The 22,070-nt window shown below is 38.4% G+C and overlaps 1 protein-coding gene across 2 annotated transcripts in view; it reads left to right on the top strand.

The window, feature by feature from the left end:
• LOC124159110 (telomere-associated protein RIF1) overlaps window positions 1-17,536 on the top strand; it is a 44,076-nt gene extending 26,540 nt beyond the window's left edge. Inside the window, exons 10-18 of one of the 2 annotated variants that reach the window (XM_046534668.1) lie at window positions 188-1,338; window positions 1,447-1,606; window positions 2,751-3,104; window positions 4,041-4,161; window positions 6,328-6,454; window positions 7,734-8,532; window positions 8,914-9,049; window positions 13,279-13,369; window positions 15,898-17,536. In XM_046534668.1, the coding sequence (XP_046390624.1) occupies window positions 188-1,338; window positions 1,447-1,606; window positions 2,751-3,104; window positions 4,041-4,161; window positions 6,328-6,454; window positions 7,734-8,532; window positions 8,914-9,049; window positions 13,279-13,369; window positions 15,898-16,982 (4,024 nt within the window). In that variant the 3' untranslated portion in view covers window positions 16,983-17,536. Of the gene's footprint in view, window positions 1-187; window positions 1,607-2,750; window positions 3,105-4,040; window positions 4,162-6,327; window positions 6,455-7,733; window positions 8,533-8,913; window positions 9,050-13,278; window positions 13,370-15,897 lie in introns of both variants that reach the window. The other variant, XM_046534667.1, reaches the window with a different exon arrangement.
• The last annotated feature ends 4,534 nt before the right edge of the window (window positions 17,537-22,070 follow it).

Below are 22,070 nucleotides of genomic sequence, written 5' to 3'. Positions count from 1 at the left end.
TTTGAGTGGCCACCCTGTCAAAGTCGTGCAGTATTGCTCACTGCATGAAACTTTTTTGGGGGACCCTTGTAGGAAATAAGTTGGCTACTCTTGATTTAAATTCATCAACAATATTTTGGTGCTGAATATTTCTTAATGAATGTATGTGTGCTAATTGGACTTTTGATCTATCTTTTTTCCCAAATAGTGTATCTCCCCCTGTTTTGGAACCTGCTGTGTCCGGTGTGGATGGGGAGGATGCCAATTCTGCATTTGCTCCAAACTTGCGGCCTGAACCAAAGTTGGAGAAAGTTGCCGAAGGGAAGAAAGTGCTGACGTTTACTCTCCCCATTTCTGGTGTCACCACCTCTGCCAAGAAAGGCAATGCTGCACAGTCAATCTCGGCCTCTGCTTCTGCTGAAACAAATGCTATTCCATCAGATGTTGGGAATGGTGACTCAAAAATCCAGGAAGTTGAGGTAAAAGATCCCCCTGTTCGGAGGAGGAAAGGGGGGAGGAAGAGAAAGCATTTTAAAAACTTCGAGGTTGCCAAGGAATCAGAGCCACTGAGCAATGAAAAAGTGAAGAGTAATGAAGTCTTATCCTCTGAAGTTGAGGAGATGAATGAAATTCCAGACCTCAATGCAGCAGAGCCAATCAATGATATCGTAACTGATAGTGATGCTATGGATATTGAGCCACCACATCTGCCTTGTATGGGTGCTGATTTGGTCCCAGAAACATCTACTTTAATTCAAAATGTTGAAGCCATGCTAAATATGGACAAAGTATCAAAAGATGAGGTCACTGCTGATGCAGCACCTTCAACTTCTAAAAAATGTGAGGGCATAGTTGTGGACCCTGATACATCTGAAATTACCCCTAAAAACCACACCACTGTATCTCCTACATCGGTTTTTGAACCTTGCCTACAGATGGAACCAGATGTAGAAATGACAAACTTGGAGTCTAGGAGCCCAGTTTTATCGGCTCTTGAAATCCAAGTGCCAGAAACTTTGTCCAACTGTGCTGATGGATCTGATAGTGGTGTTGAGAAGGACGCGGAGGGCCTTTCTTGCCTCAAAATATCTTCTCCGCGCAAAATATCAGAGGTGGAATTCTCCCAAACTCTCGAGTTGAACTCCGGAGCAGGTTCTCGCGAATCTCGATGTGTGGATTTGAGCTCTCCGAATTGTAAAGCATCTCCTGCATCTGTCAAAGGCAGAACGCCTCCCGTTTCCCCAAGGGTTAAGTCTGCGGCTAATTCTCCGAGCCTGGACAAGTGGGTGATAGTGACCAAGCGGGAGAGTGAGGATAAGTCCCCGGCAAAATCACCCTTGAAGACGGCGACTTCGGATGGTGGGTCACAAAATATTCCTGTCATAGTATTGGATTCTGACAGTGATGTTGTAGTTGCCACAGAAAAGGAAGACACTCATGAAATTTATGTATTTTCTAATTCTGAAGATTTGGTGGATAGCTCCCAGGATCCATTTGATTCTCCAAGTATCCAGCATAAGGGTGCAGTGAAAAAATGTTCCATCAATTTGTCTCGTGTTTCGGACATACTGCCTGAAGAGGTGGCATTCATCCAATACGAGGGACGTACAGTCAAATGCCACATGAGGTAAGCCATCCTTTTTTGTTGACTTTTTAAATTTGCGAAAGGGTTGAAGGGATGAGCATCAGTGGGGGATCCAGGATAGGGACAAGGGGGGACTTAAGCGGGGAATAACCTCCCAGCAGTACTAGGAGTCCTAACAAAATTACCTTTCTATTTAGTGTTAGTGGGATACCCAAGGGTAGGGGGCTATATTCCCCCCCAAGCCCCTCTTTGGATGTGCCACTGGATTGTAGCATGCCAAAAGCATGTAATATAGACTCTTAATTTAATGCTAATTTGAATTTGTTAAAGCAGGCAAATTTATCAGAAAATGTAGCCAAATACTTTTGTACGTTGTGGCAACCTTTTAAAATTTTGATTTTATCTAGTGTGGCATTCGACCCAATTGGAAGGGCTATAGCCCCCTTAAGTCCCCATAGCCCCCTCAGATCCGCCGCTGTGGGTGATGATTGTGATTTGTGGTCATTGTAAACCATTTCTTTCAGCCTCTCTAGGTAACAATAACATTTTGTGGTCTTACCTTGTATTTACTAGAAAATCTCATTATCCATAGCCTCATCTGGTTCTTTCTATTTAGGGAATGATGTTGTATACTGGAACAGTTTGGTATACATATGTTGGTCTTCTGGAAAACCTGTAAGGTCAGGAAATTTTTTTGTTGCTTGGAATTCATGGATGGCCAGGGATACTGAAAAATGCATAGCCATGAAAAAATTATGTTTTTTATAAAATTTCAATGGTGATATTTCCTCATTTTTTCTAACATATTTTAAAAACTATCTTTGACATTTTAATGTCTTTTTTTTTTGCTGTTGTAATGAGTAATGAGCCAATTTTAACTATACATCGGCTTATCTCTATTATTTTAACGTAATCATTTATTATATTCCAGTGGAAATATTGATCTATTTATTTCTGGATGAATGAAAATAAAATTTAACCAAATTATGCATCTACTTTTCGTGCTGTAATAATTGGGAAATAGTAATTTTTTTAAGCACGCATCAGCTATAACAAGTTTGCTATGCAATAAATGATTTTTGTGATATCTTCAGAACTCATTATAATGGACTTTCTAAGTATTGCTTTATATTTTTTGTACCACCCTGCAGCAGTGTAAAATATGAGTTATTTGTCTCTTTTGCAGTCCCAGAAAAGAAGAAGGCAAAGTCATTGAGGAACCAAAAAAGGTCACTCCATTGTGTTCTCCTGTTGTATCCAACATATTTTCTCCCCGCAACAGTAGGGGTGCTCGTATGCTGAACTTGGCTCAAGGAAATAAAGAGAAGAGCAGTACTGATGAAATTCTTGGATCACCTGTTAGGGATGCTGCCGACAAAGGTGCCCTCCATTCTAGTGATAACAATTTGCAGCAATCCCCATTATCCCACCTCAGAAGCTGTGATGTGAACAACAGTACACCGCCGAACAAAAAACCTCGGCGAATTAGGCCGGTGCACATAGGAAGTGTTAGTCCTCAGTTTAACTCGATGGAAATAGGGTGAGTGTTTCATTTGCCATGTTCTTTAGCTATCCATTTGTGGTGGCTGTTTTTTCATAAATTGCTTATAAATATAAAATAAATAGATCATAGTTTTCCGCATCCCTGAAAATCTTAACCATCTTCATTTCTTTTCGTCAGAAGGTTTAAATAAGTGTATGATCATGTATTCTCAGGAAATTCTCGTAGTTCTTAATATTTACTCATGCTCTGAGCATGTCATTTGTTTCACAAAATTAATTTCCACTTATTATTGTTGCTAATTTGCATGGAAGGGTAATACTCTCCATTTATCTCAAATTTTATTGTTGCTAAATTTTTACTCACTATTCTTTATTCTTTTGTAGCTCCTAACATATAGCAGTCGTTTAATTTCGTTATGGTACCCTTAACTGGTTCCATGCATTCGGCTTTTCTTATAGTGTTTTATACCATGCCTAATTCATACTCACTCCTTCAATTACTGTATATCTCCGAATATAGTCCCCCCCCCCTAATTTTGAGGCTTCAGCTTAAGGAAAATTTTAAGAAATGCGTTTGAATATAGTCCCCCCTTTACTTTTACCTTTGGTATTTGTGGAAAAAAAGGGGGGTTTATATTCAGTCAAATATGGTATATCTCTTTACCATATCTTTGAATATAGTGGCCCCTTATATTAAGGCTTGAGTTTTGGGAGAGTTTTTCATGGTAAAGGGTGTTATGTGTAGGACTGGGATTCAACCCTGAGGTGCTGTTCTACTCTTTGCTGTGGACCTATTTTCCCCCTATATGTCATACTTCTTCTCCTTATGCATTGGGATGTTTTCTAATTAATTTGGAAATAATTCTTTTGCAAATCACTTATTTCTGTACGTGATGAATATTTGAATTGAGAGTGTGCATTCTTTTCCTTTAAATTCCAACCAAAGGTAAAAAAATTCTATTTTTTCTATAAGGTGTGTTGCCAGTGAACGTGAGGTGGTAGTTCATAGTTATTCACCCAATGCTTCTCCGGGAGGGAGTCTTATGAAGAGGAAAAAGCCTCCAGGAGAAGATTCAATCTCACCTCTGAGCAAGGTAATTCTTAATATCCCATTTCTCTAGAGATGAGTGGAATCCCGAAATCCAGAAAAGGCTTTCTGGGAGAATTCTGGTCTGGGAAATAAAGCATCCTCATGTATCGCCTCATAAGAGCGTTAACTATTGTTTGGTTAATTGTTCTTTGGTTAAAATTGGAATATCAAATTGAGGTTTCCCACAAAATTAACTTTCTAGTGCTTCTACATCATTGTCAGCATACAAATTGTATGTTTTGTGTATGGATGTTATATATACCTACTGTGTATACATGTTATACAGTATACATTTTGATATGATAACCTCGCAACAAGTTTATTCATAACCATTGCATAGAGCTGGATATTATGAAATCAGTAATCTTACAAAATATAGTTTCTGAATTGCTCAATATTTGACATAAAATTGAAAAGGAATTCTGATGTTTTTATGTATCCATGGAAGAAACATTGCTATGAAGCTTGTTAACACAAACTCTGATTGTTTGGTCCATCACGTTTAAGAAATAATGAGAGTTTTCTGTATGCTGAACAATTTACTTTGTAAGAAGATAAAATACTTTGAGGGTTTCCAGGTTTATTGTTATAGACTCCCATTGAGGTGGCTTGTGAGGTATATGTAGATTATGTAGAGTATAGATGTAGACTAGATTTATATTTAGTAATACAGAGAAACCTCTATGTAGTGAACCTCTTTACATCATAAACCTCCATACTTCATACTACTCCTGTGGTCCCGTCAGATTTACATGTAAATTTATGGGCAAACCTCTTTGTAGTGAACCTCTATATCTCATAAAACCTCCTCTTATCATACCAATGTGACACCCCCGAGACTGCCCAACTACCTCTGCTAATTGTACCGAGACAACCAGAGACCATTAATGCAGCTGCGATTAGGTACATGGAATGACATTTTCAGCAATAAATGTTTCACGCTTATTTTTTTTCTTTTACACCTTTAATATGCTGTAATTTTCACATTAACCATTAGTTATGGCCATTTTGTTCCATATGAGAGCATACCTAACTCTTAATAAGAAAAAAAGATACAGTGCAACCTCGATAAAACGAGACCCCACGCCGCACCAATAAACACTCGCTATAGCGAATTGTCGCTTTACCGGAGGTGGGGCAAATAATAGTCAAAATACCTTTTGCGAACAGTTATACAGGAACAGTAGTGGTGCGGCAACAGATAAATTTCTATCCGATTTCTAACAGATAACATAAGCATAAATCCAGACGAAAGGCGATGTTTTTTGCATCACTAAATTTATAAGTTCAAACAATTTATAAGCGCCACACTGAATAAAAATCATGCAAAGCATTGTTCCGTCAATCATTATGCCAATGCACAGCCGACGAAGCCATTTTTCTATCCACTTAATTAGCGCATTTACGTAATCATTCTATAATTTTGGTATTTTCCATTGAAAATTCAAAAATTAACTGATAAAACTGTATCGTGGTTATTTAATACCTCAAATGTTTCCATTGGTGTATGTTTATTGTTCCTGTAGGTTAAGCGGCAGTGAAGTGAAATAACGTATTCTATTTGTTTCTGCAGTTTCCCACATAAATTTGAGCACTCCATTAACTTCATTTCTAACAGATCGCTAGCAATTACAGAGATTAAGGAATCTTGGTGTAAGTTTTTCAGGCGATGAAACCCTTGCTATGGCGAGAGCCAACACCAAAAGGGCCTCGTTAAAACGAATTTTTAACATGCTTATTATAGGGTCAATCGACGGTGCATCGGCTATCTCTCGTAATAGCGGGGGTCTCGCTATAGCCCGTACTCGCTTAAACGAGGTTCCGCTGTATGTAACTATCCTAATCATCCTAAGAGAGATCACATCGTTTTCTTTTGAATCATGGATAAATCATGGGATAGCACTCGCTTTGGGTTATCATTAAATAATAAATATATGTTCACTAATGCATGCATGTTTGTTTAAACCCATAAATATAATGGTTTAAAAGACAGTGCCTTTCACTTCCCAAGGATGTGAAAAAATGGTGCCTATCACTAAAACCTTTCTACAGTGAACCTCCATACATCAAATTGCCCATATTGTGGTCCCCTCCATTACGATATAAAGAGGTTTTACTGTATCTCCTTTATGCCAACATTTCATTATGTTAAAACTTCATTTTTTTGTAGAAAGCCAAAAGGGTGAGTTTTGCTGACCCGATTGTTTCGAGGCAGGTAGAGTTCTGCGTGCCGGATTCTGAAAGGAACTTCAAGAAGCGTGTTCACCGTTGTCTCAAGCTCCCTGGTTCATCTCTCAGTAAGTTACACCTTCTTGTACCTAACCCTGAGTCATTCATACAAGATCATTTTCACTGTAACTCCTTAGTTTTGCTGCTGAATATTAGAATTTAAATTTAATTTGACATTTTTAAATTTACCATTTATTTCCATTTCTAAATGCGATGGTGGTTGGGGTAACATGGTGAAACTCCTTCATGATGCACATAGGTTAAGAAAAGACTTAGCTGTTTCACAAAATAAAATATGTTTGCGACCAGTTTCGATACAGCCAGATGATGATACGCTGTATGGAAACCGGTCGCAAATATATTTTATTTTGTGAAACTGCGAAGTCTTTTCTTAACCTTTGTGCTCCATTTCTAAAGTCAAAAAGGGTTCAAAATTCTAATAATTATGGATGAGGGCATGGCATGGATAGCACCGACTGGGTAATTGTAAGTGGACTGTTGATTGTGGTTGGTTTTGTTTCTTGAAGATATTTCAGTACATGTAGTTCAGAAGTATTGTTTATGCATTGGTAAATCTACTAGAAGATAATTTTTGTGGTGAAGAATGCTGGAAAAGTTAGAACACTCTGTAATGCTAGCAATCTTTTCATTTACATTATGCTCATTTCTCTATTTTATTCCTGGTAACCATCAGTTACTCATGTCTCCATCCAATGGCCATGATGGATTTTCAGAGTTAATGCTTTGTTGATTTGAAAGCATCCTCTTTGTACTAATATTTTGCCCCTCCATATTTTTTTACTTGCACCTGTTGGAAATTCCATGGCAATTTCTCGAATACTAACATAAACTTAGCGGTAATTATCAAATCCTCCGAACGGAGATAAACCCATTTTGAATACATTCCCATAAATAATAACAGATTTTGAATCTTAACTCTTAAATTTAATATCAATAGTCGCAGCTAATCTTACAAGTGTGGAGAACATGAACATGTTGAAAAAACTACTCAGCATGAACTTCATAAACAATCTTCGACCAGTCTGCATGTTTCATGTTGAGAGGCCCTTCAGGCTGAAGGCTTCGCTTAGAGATGGCAATTAAACCACATAGGGGTATTTTTGGCAATGCAACTTTAAAAAAAAAGAAATTTTTGAAAAACTTAGGAAAACCTTCTATTGTTTAGATTTCTGGAATATTGATCTATCACTGTGTATTAAAAAATTTAATTCTCTATACATATCACTGTCATTCAATTATTTTTGGCTATACATATTAACCATAGCGCCAGTACACTATTTTCACATTAATGCAGGATGGTTGTTGAATTTTGTTATCTCTTTCCAGATTCTCCACAGTCTAGCTTACCTGATCTCAATAATGATTTGGGAGTTATCACTCAAGTGAAGAGGACTTCTACCTTACAGTCACCACAATCAACTCCTGCTGAAGAAGATGACAACAGACTAAATGATGAAGCGGCTGTCCTCTCTCAGTGTAACGAGAAGGCAGTGGACAGCGAAAAAGTGCAGGCTGTTGATCAAAGTGGTCTTGATTCAGTAAAAATTTTGAATGTTGTAACAACCATTCCTACGGATGGTGAAGAGAATGGGGTCAGTGTAATATTGGACACAGTCGAAGAGCCTAATGTGGAAATCCACTCATTGCCTGCTGAGAAGTCTGTAACAGTCAACATTCTGATGGAACAGAGTCCCACCAGAGATTCAGAACCAGGTGAAATGGAGGTGGGAGCTAACATTGATCCTACTCAAAAGTCGGCTGTTGAAAATGATGAAAGATTAGCTGAGAACACAATTGTTTCCGAAAATTTATTTGTTACCATTCAGACCTCTTCGCCTAAGGACGACTCATCCACTGACATATCCAACAATTCTGATAAATCAGTCTCGTCTCCTGAAGTAGCCACACCGGAAGAATTTGTGCCCGACTCCATTTCCAGCTCTCACCAATCGTTGGAGTCCCCAAAAACTTCTTCCGAGTCCCCTGAAGTGTCAATGCTGGAGTCTCAAGACATGGAAGAGCCACGAACTGATAAGCTCAATTCTCAGGATGAGGCTTACCCACCTTTGAGGGACTGTCAAGATCCCCTAGGGTTGATCATTGAAAAATTGACGACAAGATATTGGTAAGTTTCTTTTAGGTGTTTCTTTTTACATAACCCTTACCAGTTGAAATTGAGCAATGTAGCTTTGGAGTGATAAGGGATTTTGCTGGAAATAACAGTACTTCATTTTGATCACATTTTATGCTATTCTGTTGAATTTTAGTTTTTGAAATAGTGCAGTATATGAACTGTCGATCATTTTATAACTGCATTTTATATTTGACTGATTTTTCAGAAATGCTCTGATTGGTGGTGATGCAATCTTGTTTTTTACCCTAAAATTCATTCTCAAAATCAGCTTGCAATTTTAGAGATAATCTGAGATCACCTCTTGCTTTGATGGCAGTTTTTATGGTTAATCACTATAAGTCGGTGGCTGAATTAGTTTTGTTTTTGTTTTAGGAGGGAGAGGTGTAGGCAGGCCTTTGACAGACGAGGAATTGTAACTATTGGTGACTTAAGCAGATTAACGGAGGTAATGGTTGAGAAGATACCTATTAAAACTCCAAAATGGAGAACTGTGATAGCCGAGCTTAAGGTAGGTAACATCTAAAATCATGTTTCATTTTATTTCAAATTAAGTGGGGTCTGTTAAACACTTTCAGCCTCTAGGTAAAATTTTAAATTTGTTATCAGAAATTATTTTCATCGCTTAGGTTTATAAGTGTTACATTTTATCAAAAATGATCAAAATAAGTTATGCTAAAATAATAATTTTATTATTTAATAATTTTTTTGTTGTCATCTATTGATGACATACGAATCTGGGGGAGGTAAAAAGCTGTGGTGCTCGATGTATTTTTATGTAAATCACTTGCGGCGACTTCTTGAAGTCTGTTTTTCAAATCAATCCGTAATATTTATTTCTGGGGTGGCTTTATTAGTTGACAGGTTATAAAATAAGAGTAGTGACAATTTTTTTCCTTGTTAGTGTTGCATTTTATTTTTCATATTTACTTATTATGCCTATTTATTATATAATTAATAAAATTTATTTATTATATAATAATTTATACAATGATTCATTTTGCCGATTGCCTATTATTGCTGCTGAGGTAAAGCAGCTTTAATTTCTTGTAACATCATATCCATGAATATGCATTGTATCTTAGTATAGTTTACAGGTTGAAGGTTTAATGATATGGTAGACTCGTAATTACAAAGTTCACGGGACTGAAAAACCGAAGGGTTGTAATAATGAAGTTCGTATTAACGTTTCATTTAGGAATCTTTAGTTCATAAAGCTATGCAAGGCATCGAGAAGGGTGGTTATCCTGCCGAATGCAACACTGCATTACAGTTGTGCGTGACCTCACTATTGTGATTAACCAATCTAGCTGGGAGTGCGACAGAGCCGGAGCCGAAAAAAGTCGCTGTCCAACATATTATGTTATTAAATTATTTTACAGCATTGTACATTTTATGATGATAGAGGAGAGGAATCACCGGTGATAATCTTGGATAAAAAGCAAGCATCCGAGTGGATGCCAGGTTAACTGGGGCATAAGGTGGTGACAAGGGTCTTCTTCCTAATCTTTTAACTCTGCATTGTTTTTGGACCATACAGTAGAACCTCAGTTATACGACCCTCAGTTACACGATGACCTCATTTATACGCCGATTTTTTTTGGTCTGGTGAATAACCCCATATGAACCCATGTATTTCCAACCTCAGTTATGAAACTTTTCACTTATACGACAAACTCTGTTACGAAACGCATTTTTCCAGTCCAATGAGATAAAATACCTCACTTATACGACTTTTCAGATAACTGCTTTACGAGAAGATTGCGGTACGCACGCCGACTTTAGTCACAGGAGCGGGATTAGTATGTGCTCATCACATAGATATGTCAATGAAGAATAATAAGTTTTTATAATGAGCGATGCTGTTTATTAGATATTAATTTTAACTGCAATAGATGATCGTTAATCCGGAATATCTATCTCTAATGGAAGATTGTCTAGAATTTTCCAAGGTTATGTTTTCCGTCGCCCGAGCGAAATAACATGTAAATGAGCCGTTTAAAATCCTCTCGTACCAAAAATTTGGCTTCCAAGGTCATCCATAAAAGATTATCGTGTTTGCAGTATGGACGTAAGTCGATGGTGATTCAACACGATGGTAAAAACAGCATGCATGGTCTCATTCGTTGCTTGACTTGACTAGACTTGCAAATTTCTTCCTGTTTCGCCTTTGGCGAAGGCATTTGTATGGACAACCTGAATGAGTACAAGCTCAGTTTGTGTGAGCCAAACTTCTGGAGCTGGAGATAGGTATTCAAAAGCATTAATATGCATAACAGGAATAGTATGCCTTGAGTTGGTCGACACGGTCAATGCCCCCTTGTATCTATCATATTACAAAATAGGTTTCTTGCCATTTTCCAAAATCATCATGTTTAATATTTAAAAGGTGAAAAGTGGACTGTATTAGATTGTATTGCCGCTGAATGATACTTGTGAAAATTCGGAGGCGTTAATGCCATGGCGAGCTGGCACGTGGTCTCTGAAGCAGGTTCTCCTGGATGTCCGAAGTGCACCCGTTCCGTATTTTCTACTTGCCAACAATTGACCTCAATTCAACAATTGAAAACCTTTTGCCCTCAAATGCCTAACACACAACAAAAAACAAAAGAAAAACAAAATGCACCACTCGGCGGCGAATACGAAAAAGAAGTTTACCGAACAACGCATTTCACAAAAAATGTAAATCTTGGCGATCCTTTTCTAATTTTATCTTCTGTACATAACTGAGTATGTAGAGCACATTGAATTGGCACTCCAATCAAAAAGTATTATCTAAACATGCTGGTGATGCCCTTTCTTCATCTGCAGCAGAGAGATTGGCACGGCAGGTGATGTGCTTCATTCTAAAGTTAATGTATCCTGAATTTTAATGGCACGAGATTATGAGTAAAAGTTAGCTTTATTTTTAATTGATAATTAGAAAACATTTTTGGAAACAACAAAAAATATTAGAGTAAAAAATTTGAAACTCAGTGCAATAGAAATCACTCTTATCTTAGAATTCCTCCTCATTGAGCCATTCTATGAAAATTTCAAAATGAAAAAAATTCTGAAGTCGCCACCCACTTGTCATGAGTTGATAATGAAATTAGAATGTCGACTCTTAATGTTGCCACCAACTCACCATTTTGTGCCTATTTTGAAATTCATAGACCGCTGCAGATCACTAAGTATTGAAAAAAGTCATCTTGGGAGGAGCTGAGGAGTTAGAAGGGCATCTTTATTAACCCTTTAACTGCCACTGGGCCGATATATATGGCCCTCGCTGGTTAAGCGAAAACTGCCTTGGGCCGATTTATCGGCCTGAATTATTTAACTATTTTTTCTTGATTGTGGCCTCTTCAACGGCTGTGACTTGTGTAAACCCCCATAATCTGTCTATGGTTATAGGATATAAATATATCTTAAGAATTGGGAGAAAAATCTAGACGTATTAAATAAAATTAAGTAGCTGAAAAATTTTCAAATCTGAAATGTTGCTAATTCCGGAAATAGCCGTGGCAGTCTTCGTACATCCCACCTGAAATGGGCTGGCAGTGAAAGGGTTAATGAGGTAGTCAATAATCACTTAGAGGAAGTTGTTGCTGCCGGGAATCAGGGTTTATGAGTTTCTGAGGTCATCAAGTCAGGGAAGAGTTGTGTGGAGGGTACCAGGGTATATTAAGATGACTCTTTATGAATTTATACATTAATTGCTCGTGTCAGGATTAAGGTCTCACGTACCAAATAGTAGCTCACAGTTATAAGTCCCATTTGGATATGTAGCACCTCTCCAGGGCATATATGGTCGCGTATATCTGGTGTTTGTTTGCCATTAAATGCTGATGTAAAAGTGATGTTTTGATGTGATATATGATGTTTTTTTTTGTGGCATGATAAATATAGATCTAAAAGTATTATTACCCAGATGATAATTGAAAATATATTCACTACTATTATGTACAGCAGGGGCTCCCAAACTGGGGGGCGCGTTGAGAAAGTCCAGGGGGGGCGTGACACCCAAATGAAATAAATAAAAAAATTACAAAAATATTTTCCTCAGATCTTTGAAATAAAGTCTTTCTAAGTTTTCATAATTGTTTTTGTAAAGTTTCATTAAAGTTGTAAACTTTATCGAAGAAGGTTACAGTTTTTAAAACTACAAAACACACAAGAGTTCATTGTTCTCAAAACCGTCCCCCTCCATAGCAGTTACAGTCAGACGCAACGGGTGTGTGTACCAATCTGGGTTGCGATATCCGTATACTTCTCGCGTACGCGCAGTGCAAGCTCCCTTCTCATTGGTGCAAGGGGCGCCGCGTTGTTTTTCATGTTATACTTGTTTTAATATTCATCATACGTACAAATTGAATCTTTCCACTCTGCGTTACCGCATTCAACAGTGAACAAAAAAATCTACCTACTCACCGTATCAAGTAGGCACATACTTGTACGAGTACAAGTAGGAGTTGGTATGTACGGTTCCGTGGAAATAGGGTATTGCAAAATGGAAAGCTGATATGTGTAGGGGGGGGGCATGGTACAAAAAAGTTTGGGAACCCCGGATGTACAGGAATAAAACTAGTTGGGTTTCATGTCATAAAAATAAACTAAATAGTGATTGGGATTTAGCCATGTGTCCATCTGCTAAGAATGGGATTTTTACTTTTGTAGAAAGTCAACTATTGATCAGAAGTGAATTCAAATTTTGAAGAAGGTGACTTTGAATTAGTTATTTACCTGTTTTTTTCCTCGTAGGAATATCATTCACAACACTCTAAGACAAATGAGAGCAGTGACACCCCTGAAATTGGTGGAAGAGATCATCCAGCTGTTGGTGAGGTTGTTGGTAAGTATAGAAAAACCTCGGATTTATAAACCCTAAAAAATTTACTCCTGGGGACAGCATTTTATAACCCAGGATATGTAAATATGAGGTGGTATAATAATTAAAATTGTTGCTGATTGATATTGATTTGATACTACTGATTAATCAATAGTATTGAATCAATTCCACGATGCTGGTATAGGATGGTGTGTATAGATAAAATCTGGAATTGTCAGTGAATTTTGTAATTCTGGAAAAGTCAGGCAATTTTCATGAAAGTCAAGGAAAAACTCTAGTAGGAACTCATCTTTATTTTACTGCCAATGTCTTTACATGTTAGTGTTCACTGAATTCAGTTTCAATACTGTGGAATCCCACCCCTGGCTCGCCAGGATACCAAAATAGAACCGGGGGGAGATGTCGCACAAAAACAAAACAAAATATATAAATCCGCGTGGATCCCTCCCGCATGGGACCTACGGGACAAACCTATGTCACTCTCTTCGTACAATTCACAGAAATTAAAAATATTCCCCTTCTTTGGAAATAATTGCAGGTGGAGGGTTCCCGATTCGACCTGATGGGTAACGTTCGGGCGCATATGCACTCTTCCACAACGCATTCATGGAAAGAAAAATGAACGGGGCGAAAGGAATGGCGAGGGATATTTTTCCTTAAGATGACCCGTGAAGGAGTTAAAACAAAACACTTACTCAACACTTTCAGCGAAACAAAATATAATTCAAACAGATAAACTGCATGTGACAAAACAAAAAGAAACCCTCTTATAAACTAGTGATGTATGAAATAGTGGTGAAAGCAATTTATGAAATATCAATGATAAAAAAAAAACATAACAATATAACTTGATTTTCAAGATGAAATTGGAATAGCAAATGATAACAACAAAATATAGTTCGGTTGTGAACACGTAAATAATGATACACTTTTTAATCATTTCTTGACGGGGGAGGTAAATGAAAGTCCATCCCAACGAATGTTAATTTTACTTTGGTGATTAATTTCACTTTCACTGAGTAACGGGTGCGTTTCGTGACTGTCTGTGTTGACACTTGGCAGAAGACAAGAGGGGGGGGGGGATGGTTGCGATCTTACTTCACTGTTGTCCGTGGTTAGACCAAGTTGGATCCAACAAACTCTCGTTCCATTTACTGCACACTCCTTTCTCCCTTGTTGGAGGAAGCTGCATCCGGAACGGAGGGAATGCGTCCTCTTCAGCTGGTCCTTGCTCCTTCGGACAGGGGGGGTCTCTTATTTCACACCAATCAGTCGCGTGATTTGTTAGGCCCCTCGTCTTCTCTGCCGTGTCGCACCCAAATTGCATGAGCTCCACCTGACACTCACTTCAAAATTATGCTCTTTTCTTCCACGCGCACAACCTTTTTATAATCCCCATCTTGGGGTGGGGTAACGCACAAGAAAAGGGAGGAGGAACACGCTATTCATGAGAAAAACCGGAATTCCCCTCCTCCCACACACTCTCACACACAACCTTACATAATCGACATAACCAACATTCATCCCCACTTAACGCATTCACGCTTTCCTCCACGGGCCGTGGTCAGGGGGGGGGGGGGGGGGTTGGGAAAGTTTAGGGGAATGGAGCGGGCAAAGGGTAGGGAATGAATGCGCCGAATTGAATGCACTGCATAATGGGGTCTGAGCCATTACAATACCTTTATTCAGTGGTACATAGATACATAATTGAGCCTCAGCCTAGGTCGTTATTACCCTCAGCCAAGGGTAAAACAACTTGGGCGTGGTCCACTTATTGTACCTAATGAACTCAGCCTTGTCTTGAAGATAGCATTTCAAGGTCAATCTAAAATGACATCAATTTTACTCCATTTTACAGGGGATGCATATTTTTTGCTCTGCTATTTCTTCCAGTAAACAAGTGGTAGTCATCTGCCACCACTGTTTCCATAAAAATACCTAAGATTCCTTCTCTTGCTTAATCTGTTAATAGGCCATAACTTGGAAGTCCAGGGGAAATTATCTTATGTTCATTGCCTCTTTCACCATGGCTGACCCCCTCTCATTAAGAGTTGGAAATTTTGAACCTATGATATTCCAGGCAGGAATATATCTAATAAGAAATGAAAATGGGTTAATCATTAGTGGGATGGATCACTGCCACTCTGCCAGCAGTACATGTTGATTTTTTTCTAGCTAGATGATTTCCAATGACAGAAAGATTTATGAAGATCTGATTTTCCGAGTTCCATTTATTTGCCAGGATTTGACTATTCAAATTTTCTCTCTGTAGTTAATATGACCGATGTTCATCCATCTAACTTAGAAAATACATTTCATACACAAATTAATTTACATACAGTCATCCATTCATCCAAAATAATTTCCCTTTATTCTTGTGATGATTGTGTTATGCATATTTAAAATATATTTTTTAAAAGATATTTTTCATTTATTTATTTATTCTTTTTTTTTAGGTTCTCGCATCTATTTTTTCAAACGTGAAATTGTTATTGATTCTGGTAATTAAATGCAAATACTTGTCTTTACAGTTGGTGACAACTCAAAGTTGCAGATCTTCAGAGAAATGTTATCCAGTATGTCTGCACAGGACATTCTGAAGGAACTGCATGCTTGCAATAAGGCAGAAGCTGTTCTTCAAAAATTGAACCTCGAAAGTCCCATTTCTCAAAATATTACTCCTGCCAGGATACAGAAAAGAGGTGACAAGTTGAGTAAAATTTCTCCACCACCCAAAAAATTTGAATCCATTTCTGTGCAAGTGTCTGAATTTGAGGTTTTGTCCGAGCTTCAGTTAATGTTGAAGAAGAATCCACTTCATTCAGATGCCATTTCGGTATCAACACAGGTGTCAGATGATGATTTATTACCCGTCAGAAATGAAGATGATGATCCCAAAGAAAGTGAGCCACCTGAAGCTCCTAAAGAATTCCAGTCCATTTCTGTCCAGCACACGCTGTCAGAAATTGAAATGGTGACTGATAAGTCTGTTCAGGTGTCCAAACCCACTACTGCCATTGCGGTTCAAGTGTCTGAGGGTGAAATCTTGTCAAGAATGGATTCATATGATGTGCTTAATCTCCTGTATGGTAGAAGTGACTTAAAGGATGCGATTAGCGGGCTGTCCTCCGAAAAACTTATGCATCTGCTGAAATTAGTTGTTAGAAGTGTTCACAGTAATGGTCAATGGTTTGATGGGTCAGTTGACCAAGTAGCAAAAAGTTTGATAAATTGTGTTGTGAAAGAGATGATGAAAGATGATCAACCTGTGGATACCACAAAAGTTATCATGTGGATTCTCCAGAAAACATTATTCTCAAAAGAATATGTAAAAATAATTCCGTCAATTTTAAGTGGTGTTGATGACAGTGTGGTATCGGAGATAATTTTAAGTCAGGAGAATATCATGAACAAATTACAGGCTCAGTTACCAGCAGCCAGAGGATTAAAATTGGCTGTGGATGTATTGGAACAGAGAAACATTAATTTGCTTCCTGAAGATGAAATAGACCGATTAAATGACATCATTGACAGTCACAGGACATGTGTTGAACTTTTTGATCGGTATACTCGTGTTGTTCGGGGTAGAATTATGGGAAATAACATTTCTCGTTGATCATGTCTGAACAATAACTAAGATGTCTATTTTTATATATGAACATTAAGTATTTTCACTTGTTTATACTTTGATATGGCATTTACAGCCGAAAAAAATCTTTGATGGCCTTCTTTTTAAATGTATCCATTGAATATATCTTCACTATTATGTTAGAATTTCTAAGCTTTAATTTTTTTGTTAAATGTAGTGTTTTGCATGGGTGTAATCCTTGCAAATTAAAATTTTAATATTTCCTTTTTATTTTATTTATATGATTATTTCAATCATCATTGTATTGATCATTGACTTGACTGTTTATCTGTCATGCTGAAGCACTGCTGATAAATTTTGCAAATGACTGAGTGGTGCAAATTTAGGGCAGAAAAACCATTGGGTAATTTTTTATCTCAAAGAGAACCGCTCATGTTGAAGTCTTTCCTGTACATTCGTGTCTGTCCTAATTATAAACCTGTAAATCTACATGTTTTATTGTCTTGTAGATGTTATGCTTCAGTGACGTGTTTGATTTCCATGAGAAATGGGAAAATGAATAAAGGAGTGTTTGATATGTCGATATGCCTTCTTCTTCACGTCACGGTTAGTATGGATAAAAAACCATTTCGACTAAAGATTGCATTCAGGAGTAGATGGATGTTCAAATTCTTTTGGAAGCATGAATATATTGTAACCCCGTCCGTCTGTCCGGGCTTCGTGGGTGGGGGAGGATTCTTTGGAGGGTTCGCCCAAGGTGAGCGGGTCGTGGTTCGGGGATAAGGGATGGTGGGGAAAACAGAAATGGAAAAGTGAGTTTGGGGTGGGTTCACTTGCTGAATGGAGGCTGGCACGTACGAAATAATGAAGGCTTACGTAATAGTTTGCAATTTCAACAACACTTTTAATATGCACTTCGACTTGAAAATGAACAACAAAATACATGAATGGATTATTCTCTGCATAAAAAGAAATTAAACTATTGCTACTGGCCAGTTAAATACCATGTGACAGCAATTAATGAATAGCAAAAGAAAATAAACTCTGTTTAACAATTGTTGGCGTAAAATAGAGCAAAATGGTTGAATAATAACAAACGCCAATTCCAAATTATCACTTTCTGTCCTAATAACTACAATTAACCATTCACACACGCAGGGAAAAGGGAAGGCATAAAAAAAAATGCACGGGAATGTATCACAATTCTTCTTATCTTGAATAGTGGGGGAAATGGGGCTCTTATGGTTCTTCTGAATTTTGGGAGGGGTTATAAATGGCTAGAGTACTTATCGCTCTTTCTGAGTTGCGGATGGATAAGGCTTCCTCGGCTGGCTCCGATCAATCGTTGCTGCGTCTCCTCTCGCTGTGGAATGAGAGAACTTCTTTACTGGGTGCCGTGGAGTGACGTTTTCTACTGTGCGTACCGGAAACTTCCCGCTCGTCTCCTCTTTCTTAGCTACTGCCGTATTTAAATTTTACGTCGACTTCCACGCGTTGCTGCCTCTCTCTCTCTCTCTCGTCCACAGGACTACATCAGTAGAGACCCAGAGCCTCCGGCCACGTTACCAAGCCGAATAGAGATTTGGTTGTCGCCGGTACTTCGCTTTTATAGCCCCATGGGTCACTTTCTGGGGTGGGTGGGTGGGGTGAGCAGGGGGAAAAACCCAGGATAGCAGGTTCTCGGTTATTCTTCAGTAGGGGAGGGGGGGTTTTCGCCAAAGTCTGTGGAAGGCGGGGTTGGCGGGTTACATTACCTTCAACTTGCCATGTGCAGGTGTTCTTGTTTCACAGTGGGGTGGGGTAAACTTGCTGCGAATCACATACACATCGGAAATTTCCGTTCTTCCTAGGCGGAAGAATTGTGGGAGGGGGAGGGGGATGGAGAAATACAGCACCGGGTCATTCACGCTTCACTTCCCTTTCACACGCACACATTCACACAAAATGACATAAGCACACATTCATACAAAATTACATAAGCCTTCCCTACCTCGTAAACGGCAATTTAAACACCCATGAACCGCGCCAAACGGCACCAGTTATAATATTTAAGCATTACTATTCTCGTTTCATTTTATCTTTGTGGGTGAGCTGGTGCAGCTAAAGCTAGAAGGGTGAGGGGAGGGAAAGTTTCTCAACATGTGACTTTCCTTTTGCCAATCAACAATCAGCAGGTGTGGCCTCAGTCAGTTGCTCTCTGACCTCCGTCGAGTTAACATCATAACAAGGGCGTACCCAGGATCATAAGTTGGGGTGGTGACATTAGTTTATGAGATTATTTCCTTGAAAAAATAGTTTTATTTTTAGTTACGTATCTGATACTAATACATATCATTTTTTGTGGGTTTAAAGAAAATTTGTTGAATGCTTTCGTTTCAATGCAATACTGATTATGCTTAAATACTTTTGCGATTTTTGCTTCCAGGGGGGCAGCTGCCCCTCGCTGGGTACGCCCATGCATCATAAGTCTGCTCGGGGAGCAGTGTTGCCAAATCTCGCACGTTCTCTTTGTATGTGACTAAGTATGCCTTTCACCAACGGTGCCTCATTCTGCATGGTTGCTGGCAATGTCATGGGCTTCTGGGTTAGGATTATCCTCAATACCTTCCATACGAGTAGTCTCCGGACCCTAAATTCCGGACGCACACGTTTTCAGTGACAAACTAGGATGGCTATGTACATTTGGCAACGTGTAGTTTACTCCTCTCTCTCTCTCAGTACGACCCCACCCCAATAGCAAAGTCTTCCGAAAGTGCCCGGGCTCTCACGAAAGCTCACCCGTAAAATACAGTGTATAGATTTTATCTGGAATGAGCCACCCATTTCATTGTGGATGAGATAAAATTTGCCTCTAGTGGCAAAGCTAAAATTGGGTTGGTCATGGTCAATCTCATCCTCTCTGGGTCATTTGCTTAACACTAGTCATTTGAGATATGTATTCAATGTACAAGCTGAATATATCCTGGCTAGTTTCAGAAAAAAGTATTCACGATGTGTAAGATTGATTTTTCCATTAATATGCAGTGGGAAAAATTTTGAATAAAACAATAAAGTTATAGATTTACCGAATTTCATGAACTTATTCGTATAATTATCACTGGTGCACTAAGTGTGCTAGTGCAACTGTGTGGGGGCATGTGCTACTCATACCGAAGAGATGGTTTTTATGATACGCTAAGTGTAGTAAAAAAATTTGAAGTCTCATTTGTTGCAGGCTGACATCGTCTTTTAGGGGCTAAGTTTGTTTGACGAGTTTCGTAGGCTTATGTGATTCTTCTCCATTCTTTCAAGGAAAAGATTTTGGTTAGGGTTATTCACATGTATTTCAACAATATATGTGACATGAAAGCATTGTGTGGATAACATTCATTTGGCTCCTACACTTCGACCTATCAAGCATGGCCAGGGGCGCTGACTTATAAAAAATATTGGGGGGGCCCATATCGGGGGTCTTGCACCGGGAAAGAGGTTAAATTCAAAGTGCGTCGAAGCACCGTAACACTATCATAATTCACACCACTTGTTTTCAGTTAACCTTCTTACAACCTTATAATTATTTGTTTTAACACATTGTTGAATGTATTTTAAGAGGTAACTATCGTCAAACATGGGAAATAAAAAATACCAATATATTTTTATGATTTCACAAAGTATAATACAGCTTAATTATTATCTTGAATTATTGAGGGGGCTCCGCCCCCACTAAAGAAACATTGAGGGGGCTCGGGCCCCCTCAGGCCCCATGGAGTCGGCGCCACTGAGCATGGCCATACTTTGTGTAACTACAATTACTCCCATTAGTGTAGCCCTAGAAGTCAATGGAACTCTCAAACCTTTCTGCCACAATAAGATTGTAGGCTGTCATCATCTACGGAAAATCGTAGGATCTCTCTTCCTCACAGTGAAATCTTTCCTTTCTGTAGGAAAATTAATTTATGGTTTCGCTAATAGTGGCCCACGCTGCCCTAATTTATTGGGGTTTCCCTATCCTTTCCCTGGAAGCGTCGGGCTCTCATTGCAGAGGTGCCTCCTATCCTTTTTTCTTCCTCTCCAGACATGTGAGGGTGAAAAAAGAAAGAGAAGGGGACTTACAGACCTGTCCCTCAGGAGTGAAACCCCATGAGCCCGCCCCAGGTCCTCGTTTCCATTGTAATCTAAGCAAAAGGTAATCTTGAATGAAAACAAAAATTGTTCCTCCCGTCTGTGTTGTCTGTATTGGATTTAAAGGGGATTTGTTGTTCCTCCCATAGGTGGATTTAGGGTGGGGGGGAACCAGGACACGTGCACTACCCCAGATGCTTAAAAAATAGACTTGATTTTTAGTAAATACACCAATCGATGAAGTTCACCATGAAAAAATAATTGACTTATAACCTGAGATTGTGCGGTGCTTTGATTGTTAGTACAAATATTAATAAATTTTATATTTTAATATTTAAGTAATATATTTACATATTAATCACTTTAATATTAAAATTAAGTGTATTTCATGCAGTAATTGTTGCATGTAATTTTTAATCTGAAATATTAGAAGACCGTTTGCCAGTCAGACCCTGATGACCATGCCAGTCAGACTATGTCAGACCATGATCCCATACCATTACTCTGAGGCACTAGCCTTTCCTTTAATCATCCTCCCAATGCACTGTGAACTGAATGTTATTACCTCTATGTAGTGAACCTCTATACATCATAAACCTCCATACATCATACCACCCCTAAGGTCCCGTCTGATTTACATGTAAATTTATCGGCAAACCTCTTAGTAGTGAATATCTTTATATCGTAAAACCTCCTCTTATCATACCAAGGAGATACCCCCAAGACGGCCTAACTACCTCCACTAATCATACCGAGACAAGAGACCATTAATGCAGCCACGATTACGTACATGGAATGACATTTTCAGCAATAAATGTTTCGCCCTTTTTTTTCTTATACATATACCTTTAACATGCTGTAATTTTCACGTTAATCATTAATTGTGGTCATTTTGTTCAATATGAGAGTATACCTAACAGTAAATAAGAAAAAAGGTATCCAACTATCCTAACCATTTAAAGTGACTGTTGAATTATTAGAGATCACATCATTTTCTCTCGAATCATGGTAAAA

This window comes from Ischnura elegans, chromosome 5, assembly GCF_921293095.1.
Source record: "Ischnura elegans chromosome 5, ioIscEleg1.1, whole genome shotgun sequence".
In the NCBI taxonomy this organism is placed as follows: domain Eukaryota; kingdom Metazoa; phylum Arthropoda; class Insecta; order Odonata; family Coenagrionidae; genus Ischnura; species Ischnura elegans.
The sequence above is the reverse complement of the archived record's forward strand: the minus strand, read 5'-3'. Positions and strand labels throughout refer to the sequence as shown.